This window comes from Mastigoproctus giganteus, chromosome 3 (assembly GCF_048544385.1).
Source record: "Mastigoproctus giganteus isolate SK-2022 chromosome 3, ASM4854438v1, whole genome shotgun sequence".
Taxonomy (NCBI): Eukaryota; Metazoa; Arthropoda; class Arachnida; order Uropygi; family Thelyphonidae; genus Mastigoproctus; species Mastigoproctus giganteus.
In genome coordinates, this window is record NC_143577.1 from 11,270,231 (window position 1) to 11,283,765 (window position 13,535).

Below are 13,535 nucleotides of genomic sequence, written 5' to 3' on the forward strand. Positions count from 1 at the left end.
CTCAGGTAGCTAACAAACTAAATGAATATTTTGCATCGACATTCACACATGAGGAGTTATTCAGCGAGGGGAATGCCAGAGGTGTATTCAATTCTGGCAATAAGCTAGATAATCTTGTAATAACTGAGAGTAAAGTGGAGGAGAAATTGTTGAAGATAAATGCAAGAAAAGCACCTGGGGTGGATGGGCTCTATCCAGTTATATTAAAGGAGGCAGCAAAGGAAGTAAGAAAACCCTTAGTAATAATTATGAGAGCTTCCTTGGATTCAGTGGAGGTACCCATACACTGGAGATGTGCAAATGTGACCCCAATTCACAAAGGAGGATCAAAGGCTGACACAAGTAATTATAGACCTGTAAGTGTAACTTCTGTTGCAGGAAAATTAATGGATGCACTGGTTAAAGAAGCACTGCAGGATCATCTAGACAAGACTTCAGTTATAGCTCGGATATAGCATGGTTTTGTTAAGGGAAGTCTTGCCTGACCAATTTGATTGGATACTATGATGCAGTCACAAAAGAACTGGATGCAGGGAATAACTTTGATATTATATACTTGGATCTTAGAAAGGCTTTTGATACTGTTGCACATGGAAGACTGCTGCACAAATTGGAGCAGTGTGGCATTGGAGGCAAATTGCTGCTATGGGTAAAGGGGTGGTTGAGGGGGAAGAGAGAGAGAGAGAGAGAGAGAGAGAGAGAGAGAGAGAGAGAGAGAGAGAGAGAGTGGTAATCAATGGACACTGCTCATCGTGGACTAATGTTATTAGTGGAGTCCCTCAGGGTTCAGTGTTGGGTCCATTATTGTTTTCTGTATTTATAAATGATATTGATGATGGTATATCCGGCTTAATGTCCAAGTTTGCAGACGATACAAAGGTTGGCAGGGTTGTCAAGGACACTACGGACACTATGCTGCTGCAACAGGATCTGGAAAGGTTGAGCAGATGGGCTGAGAGGTGGCAAATGAAGTTTTAACCTTGACAAATGTAAAGTACTATATATGGGAAACAGCAAGCTCAGAGCAACGTATCAACTCTGTGGTACTACACTGACAGTGGTAGAGAATGAAAAGGACCTGGGGGTAATTGTGCAGGCAGATATGAAGTTCTCTGAGCAGTGCAGACGGGCTGCAAGAATAGCTCATGGTGTCTTGTCAATGATATACAGGAATTTTTCCAGCAGGGATAAGGAGGTGATTATTCCCTTGTATAAGGCAATGGTCAGGCCACACCTTGAGTATTGTATACAGGTCTGAAGGCCTCATTTCAAGAAGGATGTAGAGCTGCTGGAATGAGTATAGAGAAGGGCAACAAGATTAGTGAATGGAACAAAGAGTTGCTCGTACAAAGAAAGGCTTAAGTTTTGCAAATTACAGTGTCTGGAGCTAGGCACCGGCGAGGTGATCTGATAGATGTGTATAAAGCCTTGAATGGTTTGAGCATGCTCAATGCTGATGGGATTCTGCCTCTTGCTCAGGATAATCACCTGAGAGGGCATAAATTCAAATTGAGGAAAGACAGATGTGCGGAAATTTGCCTTTAGGCAGCTGGTAGTTGGCTGGTGGAACAGACTTCCATCCCTTGTCATGGAAGTTGATAGCCTAAATAAATTTAATGCTCAGCTGGACAGGTATTTGGAACAAACAGAGGGGTGAAGTGGAAGGTTTTTTTTTTGGCTGATGCTGCATAAGCTTGCTTTCTTGCATCATATGCCTCTACTAATGCTAATGCTATCTAAATCAGCAAGGGTATGCATGGTTTTGTGATAGATACAGTGAAAGTTTGCAGAGGTATAGATCTAGAGAGAATTATAGAGTTCACTAAGAGTCCTACAGGTTTGTTTCTTGTATGCATACTGCAGCAGGCTTATATTTGTCTAAGAGATAGTACAAATCATCTAATCTAGAATGAAGTCCACAACAATTCTACTGAATCACTTTGTACATTATTTGGTTTAAACTGGTGTGTCTGCTTATTTATATGAGATATTTTGGTTGTGCTCATAAATTTTTGATTTTTTCTTTATTTGGAAGAGTAGTCTGTCCATGTCAATATCACCCTCTGGATGAATTTCAAGAACTAAATCATCTTCATCTGCTCTTTTGTCAATGTCAATGGTATTAGCTGTAAATTTGTGCGTATTGCCTCTTTCACAGCTCTTGGTTTGTGTTGGTTGCTGATTAAGATTATCTGATTTGTATCATTATAAGTATATTTAATTTTTGAGTTGCATAGGGGGTAGATTATTTCTTTTATAAGGAAAGCAGTGATTTTGCCCAACCAGATAGAGATATTTGGCAATGAGCAGTCAGTCTGAGTTTGTAATGAACATAGCCAATAAGTTTTTTTTTTATCCTCGCTTTTTCCCATTATATATGGGGTCAGCATGTTTTTTTTTTATTTTTTTTTTTTTATTGTTTTTGGAATGCAATTTTTATGGCCGGACGCCCTTCCTGACGCCAACCCTCACCTTTTTTTTTTATCCGGGCTGGGGATATGTGGTAGTCATTCCCTGATCTTCCACATCCTTTGTATTTGGTGGTCATGGGCTTGAACCACGGACTAAATCAAGAAGCGTGTGCTACGCACTACTGCTCCTTCCCACCTGGCTACGGAGATGCCGAACATAGCCATTCAGTAATTCATGTATATATTAAGAGTAGGAGACCGGCGGAATTACTTAACAAGTACAGGTCACTGATGAAAAAAAGCCATGAATTAGGGTTGAATTTGAAAGTGTCTGCAATTCTGCCCAGACACGATAGGAGGGAGTATATGATGAGAGCCCTGTCGATCAATTCGGCCCTGGAAAGATTGTGCAGGGCTCAAAGGGTAGAATTTTTTTCAGCCTGGTCTGTACTTGTTAACAGGAGAGACTGCTTCAACAGGGATGGGATACACTTAAATAGAAAGGGTGCAAGAATGTTTGCTGATGCTATCGAGGCAGTGTTAGGAGGGTCGGAAAACTGCTAGATTGGGGGGATACAAGGACTAATAGATTAACCGTAGCCACTGGCAGAGGAGAAAGCGATTCTTGCACTGCTTCTATTGGAATGAGCAGCAGCCTGGAAAATAAGATGCAGGATATTTCAGAGACTGCTGAGAATCATTGGGGTACAAGTAAACACATGGGTTGTGTTAGGGTGGCTAAGAGGAAGAGCAGGTGCATGTATACTTGCGTGTACACCAATGTTAGGAGTCTAGTAAATAAATTTGATGAATTTGAGGTATTGCTCAAAACATCAAAGGCAGATATTGTTGGGATTTCAGAGACGTGGTGTCACACAGATATAAGGAATGCAGAACTGGAATTTGGGGAGTACAATGTCTACAGAAAGGATAGACAGGATAGGAAGGGAGGAGGGGTTATGCTATTAGTTAAGAAACACATAAAATCCAAGGAAGTGAAGCCAGTCGACATCCCTGGACAGTGCAGTGTCGAGTCAGTTTGGTGTGACATAAGCATTGGGAGATCAAAATTGAGAGTCGGAGTGTGCTATAGGCCTAATGACTCTGATGAGTATAATAAGAAACTGTACAGAGAAATAGAGTGGGCCAGTAAATCAGAGAGTCTTATTATGGGGGATTTTAATTTCCCAGATATTGACTGGAATTTGTGGGTTGGTCACTCACACACTAGAGGCTTTTGTGGATTTATTGGATGATTGTTTTCTACATCAGCATGTTCGGGAGGCAACTAGAGGCATTTTGCATCAACATTCACACATGAGGAGTTACTCAGCGAGGGGAATGCCAGAGGTGTATTCAACTCTGGCAGTAAGCTAGAGAATCTTGTAATAACTGAGAGTAAAGTGGAGGAGAAATTGATGTAGAGGGAGTAATACTCTTGATTTGATTATCAGTAGTGATTCTTCATGCATTAAGAATCTGCAGATAAATGAACCACTAGGTGGCAGTGATCACAGTGTTCTGAAGTGGGATTTACTCAAAGAGGTAACTACCATTAGGGGTAAAGGGAAGGGGTATTGCTTTCGTAAAGGCGACTATGGTGGACTGAGACAGTATTTAAATTCTACACAGTGGGATTAACTGATGATGTTACCAACAGCAAATTCAAAATAGGAAGCATTCAAAGAACTTATCTTGGAAGCTACTAGGCTTTACATAAAAACTAAGAAATATTGTTCAAGGTTTAGGCCTAAATGGATGTCAGATGAACTAATGAGGCATATGGAAGAGAAGAAAAATGCACGGGATACATACAAATTAACACGTGACACAGAAGCCTATGATAGATACAAGTTGATCTGTAACCAAGTTACAAAGGAGGTTAGGCAGGCGAAGGCAGATTACGAGAAATCCTTGGCAAAGGATGGGAAGAAAAACAGCAAAGAGTTCTTTATTTATGTAAACTCTAGAAGGAAGGGGATGAATCAGATTGGTCCACTTGATATCGATGGGTCAACTGTTGATGATCCTGCTCAGGTAGCTAACAAACTAAATGAATATTTTGCATCGACATTCACACATGAGGAGTTACTCAGCGAGGGGAATGCCAGAGGTGTATTCAACTCTGGCAGTAAGCTAGAGAATCTTGTAATAACTGAGAGTAAAGTGGAGGAGAAATTGTTGAAGATAAACACAAGAAAGGCACCTGGAGTGGATGGAATCTATCTAGTTATAATAAAGGAGGCAGCAATGGAAGTAAGCAAACCCTTAGCCATAATTATGAGAGCTTCCTTGGACTCAGGAGAGGTTCCCATGGACTGCAGATGTGCAAATGTGACCCCAATTCACAAAGGAGGATCAAAGGCTGACACAAGTAATTATAGACCTGTGAGTTTAACTTCTGTTCCCGGAAAATTAATGGAGGCACTGGTTAAATGCAGGATCATCTAGACAAGACTTCAGTTATAGCTCAGACACAGCATGGTTTTGTTAAGGGGAAGTCTTGCCTGACCAATTTGATTGGATAGTATGATGCAGTCACAAAAGAACTGGATGCAGGGAATAACTTTGATATTATATACTTGGATCTTAGAAAGGCTTTTGATACTGTTACACATGGAAGACTGCTGCACAAATTGGAGCAGTGTGGCATTGGACGCAAATTGCTGCTATGGATAAAGGGGTGGTTGAGGGGGAGAAGACAGAGAGTGGTAATCAATGGACACTGCTCATCGTGGACTAATGTTATTAGTGGAGCCCCTCAGGGTTCAGTATTGGGACCTTTATTGTTTTCTGTATTTATAAATGATATTGATGATGGTATATCAAGCTTAATGTCCAAGTTTGCAGACGATACGATGGTTGGCAGGGTTGTCAAGGACACTACTGACTCTATGCTGCTGCAACAGGATCTGGAAAGGTTGAGCAGATGGGCTGAGAGGTGGCAAATGAAGTTTAACATTGACAAATGTAAAGTACTACACATGGGAAACAGCAACCCCAGAGCAACGTATCAACTCTGTGGTACTACACTGACAGTGGTAGAGAATGAAAGGGACTTCGGGGTGGTTGTGCAGGCAGATATTAAGTTCTCTGAGCAGTGCAGATGGGCTGCAAGAATAGCTCATGGTGTATTGTCAATGATATATAGGAATTTTTCTAGCAGGGATAAGGTGGTGATTATTCCCTTGTATAAGGCAATGGTCAGGCCACACCTAGAGTACTGTATACAGGCCTGGAGACCTCATTTCAAGAAGGATGTAGAGCTGCTGGAACGAGTACAGAGAAGGGCAACAAGATTAGTGAATGGAACAAAGGGATGCTCTTACGAAGAAAGGCTTAAGTTTTGCGAATTACAGTGTCTGGAGACTAGGCAGCAGCGAGGTGATCTGATAGAGGTGTACAAAGCCTTGAATGGTTTGAGCATGCTCAATGCTGATGGGATTCTTCCTCTTGCTCAGAATAATCACCTCTCAGGTGATTATTCTGAGCAAGAGGAAGGATTCAAATTCAAATTGAGGAAAGACAGATGTAGGATAGATGTGCAGAAATTTGCCTTTAGCCAGCGGGTGGTTGGTAGGTGGAACAGACTTCCATCCCTTGTCGTGGAAGTTGATAGCCTAAATAAGTTTAAGGCTCGGCTGGACAGGTATTTCGAACGAACAGAGGGGTGAAGTGGAAGTGGTTATTTTTTATTTATTTATTTTACTTTAATTTTTTTGGCTGATGCTGCATAAGCTTGCTTTCTTGCATCAAATGCCTCTGCTAATGCTAATGCTAATATAGATAGATGATTTAGTAGGTGTTGTAAAATGTTTCTTTGCCTCTTCATATAACATTTCAAGGCAATGTTAGGGGCACTCCTGCCCCTGACTACTCGACTCACAGCCGAGTGGTCAGGGGCAGGAGTGCAGTAGCACACGCTCTTTGAGTAGAAAGGGGTTCAAGCCCCTAACTGATAAATATGTTTGATCTGCCAACCTGCAGCACTAGACCAGTGTGGCAGATTATGGTCCATTTCCCTCAACATGAATTGTTGACGAGGCTTGCATCCTGCAGTGGATTGATAATGGCTGCAGTTTACCTTTTTTTTAATGATATTTTGTGCTCTATCTTATATTTTTGAATATTCTTTTCTCATTTCCATTAGATGCAATCCTTAGAGAAGGAAAAATGATTACCATGACAGTTAGGACAGCTTTGTGTTTCAGTGTTACAGCTTGTATGCATGTGTTCTTTGTGGATCAAAAAAGATGTAGCCACTACTAGTGGCTACATCTCTGCAGGCTTTTTGTGAATGAACAAATTTTTGGCACTTAAAGCACCAATCTGGATTGGGAATGTATGGTCAAACATGGCAACACAGGTAACCAGCTTTTATTGTTGTGAGTAGTAGATTTGGTGTTTTAAATGTGAGTATGATTTCCCAAGTAGGGAAAGGCTCTATATTTTTGATGACTATTCTTTTGGCATGTACTACATTTTAATCAGTTAATTCATTGGTAATTTCATCCTCCAATATATTTAACAGATCCCATTCTAATATTACCCCTTCAGAGCAGTTCAAGGTGGCACGTGGCATAACATTTATGGGAATTCTACCAAAAGTAGATATTTTCAAGCCTTTCAGCATGTCTGTGCTCATTCATCTCTGCTAATAAATCTTCAAATCTTAGTAGTTGCCAAACCATTTTTGAAGGGCCAGCTGCATTTTTTGAGACATTTCTGTATCAAAAATAGGGAGAGCTTATTCAATGGTTGGTCTGTTGAAAAAGCTCTCCCTATATTAAAAAGAGAAGAACAGTATATATTCACTCCATTTTTTTGCCTCTTTGCACAAGATGTATTTAAGTCATCATGTCTGTCTAAGAGAGCTGGATCAAAAGATCCATAGGTGGACTGTTTCGTATTGTCCAGCATTGCTCCTTTTAGTTCTGGGAGGGTGGCTTTCTTCTGCAAGGTTTACAGCCCAACACATGGAGGCAGGAGCAGTGCCACCAGTGACCACGCAATAAGGGAAGAATAGTTGTTAGATAACTTAGTCCTATCTACAAGAAGAAAGGTGTCTTTCTCTTTCTTTTCTGTTAAGTGAGCTAACTTATTTACTTTCGAAGAGCAAAATTAAATAACTGTGGAAATCAGAAAACCAACACTATATTGTAATCATCTGCTTTTTAAGAAAATTGCTTGAAAATCATTATAATCACTTGCTTGGCTGTTGGGACCATAACAGACAATAATTATATGTTAAGTGATTGACTAGTGTAATGATTCAGATCACTGAAAGCAGTTTGCCAATAAGGTTCCATTAGTTTATGAATAGTTTTCCATAGTACATCTCTTTACCTTCACCAAAATTAGCTCTTACAAATTTTAGAAAAAAAAAAAACATTTGAAGGATAATCTTTTAAAGGAAATAAGATGTTTGTATGAAAATAGAAAATCTGCACAGAGGATTGAAGGAAGCATTAGAAATTCTCCAAGGTTAAGCCTATAGAGAAGCAGGCCTGTATTTTATTGTTTTAATTTTCACAGATCATTTAATAAAATAATGCAATTACTAACAAAATTTAATATGGGAGACTTAAAAAATGGATTATTATATTCAGATGATACTGTGCTGTTGAAGAGTAGCCTGCAAACTCTTCATGAACCTCTGAATAAAACAATTTTTTGGCATAAAAATTAGTTACATAAAAACACAAGTAATGAAAGTGAGAGACAAAGAAAATATTTAGATTGCAGACCTTATTTGTGAGTGCATTGTGCTACTGCACTCCTATACATCATATTGACAATCTAAATTTTGAGTTGATCATGGTTTGAGCCCATGACTGCTAAACACGGTAATGACTGTATTCATTGTCAAATTGATTAGTCATTGTTGTTGTTGGGTTTAATGGCACAAGGGCTACTGAGGCCAAGTTGTCTTTGATTAGTCGTAAACTCTGCTTGCCAGAGTATAAACAGAATTTTTTTTTTTTTTTTTTTTTTAATAATTAAAATTCAGAAGAAGTTAGTAATTTTGTTTATCTAGGAAGAGTCTTTAATAAAGATGGAGGAACAGACATGGAAATAAACAACAGAATGAGTAAAGCAAAAATTTGTTTACAGCAAAAAGAAACTAGCCAAAAGACAAAATTAGCTGTCAATACAGTTATAAAGCCTATTTTAACTTATGGAAGTAAGAAATAAAGGAATTTATCAAAAATTAAAATCTTCAAAAATCAATTTTAAGAAAAATAAATATAGCTAACAGAATGAAGTAAAATGACAAGGCTATATGATAGTTGAATAAATGAATAAAAAAAAAAATCTTGGGGTCACAAATATCCAATTAAATTATTTATTCTTTTTGATGGTAGATGCTAAAAAAGCTTTGCATCCTTGCATTGTTTCACTTATAATCTCCCTGAAATAAGAGAATTTCAGTTGATTTTTAAAACTGCAATGAGAATTTGTGGGTTACATTCTAATTCTTATCTGTGATAAAAATGATTATGAACTATTTGTTCATATTATTCAGTTCTATGATACATTCCATTCATCATTATAAATTAATATATTGTTTATAAATTCTAATACATGACAGGGGAACTTACCTGATAGTGATAACCAGCTTTTTCACCTTGAAGGAAACTATGTAATGACTTATGTCCTGTTTTCATTGTTGTAAATATTGTCTTTCCATGATTGTATCCAACATCCTTCAATGGTGGGAAAATAAAAGAGAAGGTTGAAAAAAAAATTATAGGTGCAAATGGTAGTATCTGCATAATTAATATTTTTTCTTTTAATAAATAATTTTTTATACTGTAAAGGAAATTATGTGGATGACAAAATGTTAAAATAAAGGGAAGGCAATATTTTTACATGGAAAAAAAAAAAAAAAGAACAAAAATCTAAAATTACAATCATTATCCAATAAAATTTCATACATTTGAAAAAAATGTTCCATTAAACTTACTTATAAAACACATATGTAAATTAACACAATAGCCATGAGAGATTTCATGCTCAGAAAAAGTTTTAAAGGAATTTGCAAAAATAATAAAAGTTTAAAAGCTAACATTCAATTTCCTTGTTGTGGAAGTTGATAGCCTAAATAAATTTAAGGCTCAGCTGGACAGGTATTTCGAACGAACGGAGGGGTGAAGTGGAAGTTTTTTTTTTTTTTTTTTTTTTTTTTTGGCTGATGCTGCATAAGCTTGCTTTCTTGCATCATATGTCTCTACTAATGCTAATTTCACTTTGTTTAATAGGAATAGAGCTGTTGAGCATTTCTTTTCAAATTTAAAGGGTTTTGGAAATCTGCATAAAGGAGGATATCAAGGATTAATAAAGTTTATTTTCCAGAAAGTACTAGTATATTTGCAGTATTTGTACTAGTATTGTTGACTCCTATCAACATGAAGATATATTACAAGGCAAGAGGAATTTGTTTTTCTGCAGGTAAGCATTGCATTTCAAACAACAGCTAAAATTTGAAAACAATGGGCAAGTTTAATAACATAACTGAAAGATTTCTTTAATTTCTCCAGTAATTTTGTTCTTGCTAAGTTTCATGCTTATGGGCATCACTCATACAAAATGTTGAAGAGATTTATGCTAATAATGCTATGTACATTTTATTCACATTAGAAATACTTATTTTGTGGTGGCTACTGGTAGCAATGTTAGTCTGAGATTACTATTGCAAAAATGTGATATTGCTAATCATCTTTGTGCCTCACTGCTGATAAATTATATTTCCATTCTCATTAAGCTTTTGCTCAGCTCTTGTTGTGAGCAACAATCTTAACATAGGCATGATGACAAGATGACATCATAATAGTTCCAAAACTTACCTGTAATCAGGTAAGGCTTGGACCCATCTTCTCTTTCATAATTCACTTTTACTAAATCCTGGCAGCATGCTGTGATGGGTACAATGTATTGTACCTTTACTACCTTTACCTTTATGTACAATAAAGATTAATTAAATTTGAAGATATCAGCTGTATCTGGTAAGTTCTTATCTTTACATTCATCATGGATATTATGCTAATTTATATGTATTATGCGTTAAATAAGTTTAATAGTGTTTTCAAAATATCAAATTTTAATGTACATTTTTTTTTTCTAGAAACAAACCCCAACTTTTGATAAGATGATGGGATTATAAAGATGCTCTAGAAATGTAGCCTGTAACAACTGAGTTAGCACTGTTACAAGTTACTGTACTAGATACTAAGCATTATATGATTAAAAGATACACACAAAAAAAAAAAAAAAAAAAAAAAAAAACCCCTAAAATTTTTGTGTAGAAAATAGTCCCTTCATTTTGTAAATTTAAGCTCAAAATTCTTTAGTTCTCAAGTTTTTAAAAATGAGATAAAATATGGCACGTTCTAAAGCAAGTCATATATTTAAATAAAAAAAAAAACCAAACAAACCATAATTTCATCAAAGCTGCCAAACTGTAGAGTTTTATATTTGTCAATAGGTGGCCTTATATATGTGCAGTAATCGCTGTGCTTCACTTGTTCTAACTGTCTTACACAGCTAACATATGCTAGTCGGGACTGGATTTCCGGAAGACTGGGAACCTAAAAAAAAATTTCAGAGTTTTAAGAGAGTTTTATTGTTTCTTTGATTAGAACTTTAGATTAATAAAGGTACATTCAAAGAAAAACAGATGACATATCATACTGAAATAAGCATAACACAATCCACAATATGATTTAGAAGGGTAGGCTCTCTAATGAACATTTTACAGTTTTGTTACACCTAATTCTATGCAGGCTACATGTGCTATTCCAAATTTGTCCCTATAAGACTATTGAGCAAATGCTTTTTTATTCATACAGGTAAAAAAAGGATTACAGACTTTCAAGATTTCCTTTGTACAGAGAACACACCTAGGTTGGATGGCTGAAAAGTTACAAAATTCATTTGAGCTACTGCAGTATTCATTTCATTTACTACGGCATTTTTATTGTCTCATATTCCTATAACAATATAGATTCTTTGTAACAAAAGTCTTAAAAAAACTTAATTTTCAAGGGGAAGAACACAATATATCTCCTAACAATTATTCACTATTAAATAAATTTGTGATAAATGAAAAATCTCTGAAAGAGAAATTATCAAGTTTAAAAGTGAGAATGTAAAAGGAGCATATGGTCGATTCCATTATGCAGAAACAACTAGCTAAGGTGATATCCTTATAATCAGGTGAAGTCCCAGAAGATTAGACATGCAAAGATATCTCTCCCATATGCAAAAAGGGGAATCAAACAGTGATCCAAGCACTAGAGGCCTATAAGTCTAACTTCTGTGGTAGGAAAAAATTAAGGAATCTATGATTAAGAATATAATACAGAGTCACTTTGATAATCATGATATTAGTAGTAGCACAGCAGACTGCCGAAATAATGGCATGTTCGAGATAACGTTATTTGTTATTTGTTTTTTTTTTTTTTTTTTTTTAGGAGCATTAGTGACTAAGGCCATATTGCTCCAGGAGATATGCGGTGGGAATTCCCTGACCTTTCCACATCCTCCGTATTTGGTTCGCGATAACGGCACATTGAGATCGGATGTTTACATACAGCATAGATGTCTTGCAGCGCTGAAAAAAAAGAAAGCCGAGAATTAGGGTTGAATTTGAAAGTGTCTGCAATTCTGCCCAGACACAATAGGAGGGAGTATATGATGAGAGCCTTGTCGATCAATTCGGCCCTGGAAAGATTGTGCAAGGCTCAAGGGGTAGAATTTTTTTCAGCCTGGACTGTACTTGTTAACAGGAGAGATTGCTTCTACAGGGATGGGATACACTTAAATAGAAAGGGTGCAAGAATATTTGCTGATGCTATCGAGGCAGTGTTAGGTGGGTCGGAAAACTGCTAGCTTGGGGGGAGACAAAGACCAATAGATTGACAGTAGCCACTGGCAGAGGTGAAAGAGATTCTTGCACTGCTTCTATTAGAATGAGCAGAAGCCTGAAAAACAAGATGCATGGTATTTCAGAGACTGCTGGGAGCCATTGCGGTACAAGTAAACACATGGGTTGTGTTAGGGTAACTAAGAATAGAAACAGGTGCAGGTATACTTGCGTGTACACCAATGCTAGGAGTTTAGTAAATAAATTTGATGAATTTGAGGTATTGCTCAAAACATCGAAGGCAGATATTGTTGGGATATCAGAGACGTGGTGCACACAGATATAAGGGATGCAGAACTGCAATTTGGGGAGTACAACGTCTACAGAAAGGATAGACAGGATAGGAAGGGGGGAGGTGTTATGCTATTAGTTAAGAAACACATAAAAACCAAGGAAGTGAAGCCAGTCGACATCGCTGGACAGTGCAGTGTGGAGTCAGTTTGGTGTGACATAAACATTGGGAGATCAAAATTGAGAGTAGGAGTGTGCTATAGGCCTAATGACTCTGATGAGTATAATAAGGAACTGTACAGGGAAATAGAGTGGGCCAGTAAATCAGAGTGTCTTATAATGGGAGATTTTAATTTCCCAGATATTGACTGGATTTTGGGGGCTGGTTACTCACACACTAGCAGGGCTTTTGTGGATTTATTGGATGATTGTTTTCTACATCAGCATGTTCGGGAGGCAACTAGAGGGAGTAATACTCTTGATTTGATTATCAGCAGTGATTCTTCATGCATTAAGAATCTGCAGATAAATGAACCACTAGGTGGCAGTGATCACAGTGTGCTGAAGTGGGATTTACTCAAAGAGGTAACTACCATTAGGGGTAAAGGGAAGGGTTATTGCTTCCGTAAAGGCGACTACGATGGACTGAGACAGTATTTAAATTCTATACAGTGGGACCAACTGATGATGTTACCAACAGCAAATTCAAAATGGGAAGCATTCAAAGAACTTATCTTGGAAGCTACTAGGCTTTACATACCAACTAAGAAATATTGTTCAAGGTTTAGGCCAAAATGGATGTCAGATGAACTAATGAGGCATATGGCAGAGAAGAAAAATGTATGGGATACATACAAATTAACACATGACACAGAAGCCTATGATAGATACAAGTTGATATGCAACCAAGTTACAAAGGAGGTTAGGCAGGCGAAGGCAGATTACGAGAAATCCTTGGCAAGGGATGC

The 13,535-nt window shown here is 37.3% G+C and overlaps 1 protein-coding gene across 3 annotated transcripts in view; it reads right to left on the reverse strand.

The window, feature by feature from the left end:
* Positions 1 to 13,535, reverse strand: part of sws (patatin like phospholipase domain containing sws) — a 469,178-nt gene that overhangs the window by 45,080 nt on the left and 410,563 nt on the right. For all 3 annotated transcript variants that reach the window (XM_090369181.1, XM_090369180.1, XM_090369179.1), the window contains 2 exons: positions 10,847 to 10,999; positions 9,014 to 9,118 (listed from right to left, as the gene is read on the reverse strand). In XM_090369181.1, coding sequence (XP_090225307.1) covers positions 9,014 to 9,118; positions 10,847 to 10,999 — 258 coding nt within the window. The remainder of the gene's footprint in view (positions 1 to 9,013; positions 9,119 to 10,846; positions 11,000 to 13,535) is intronic.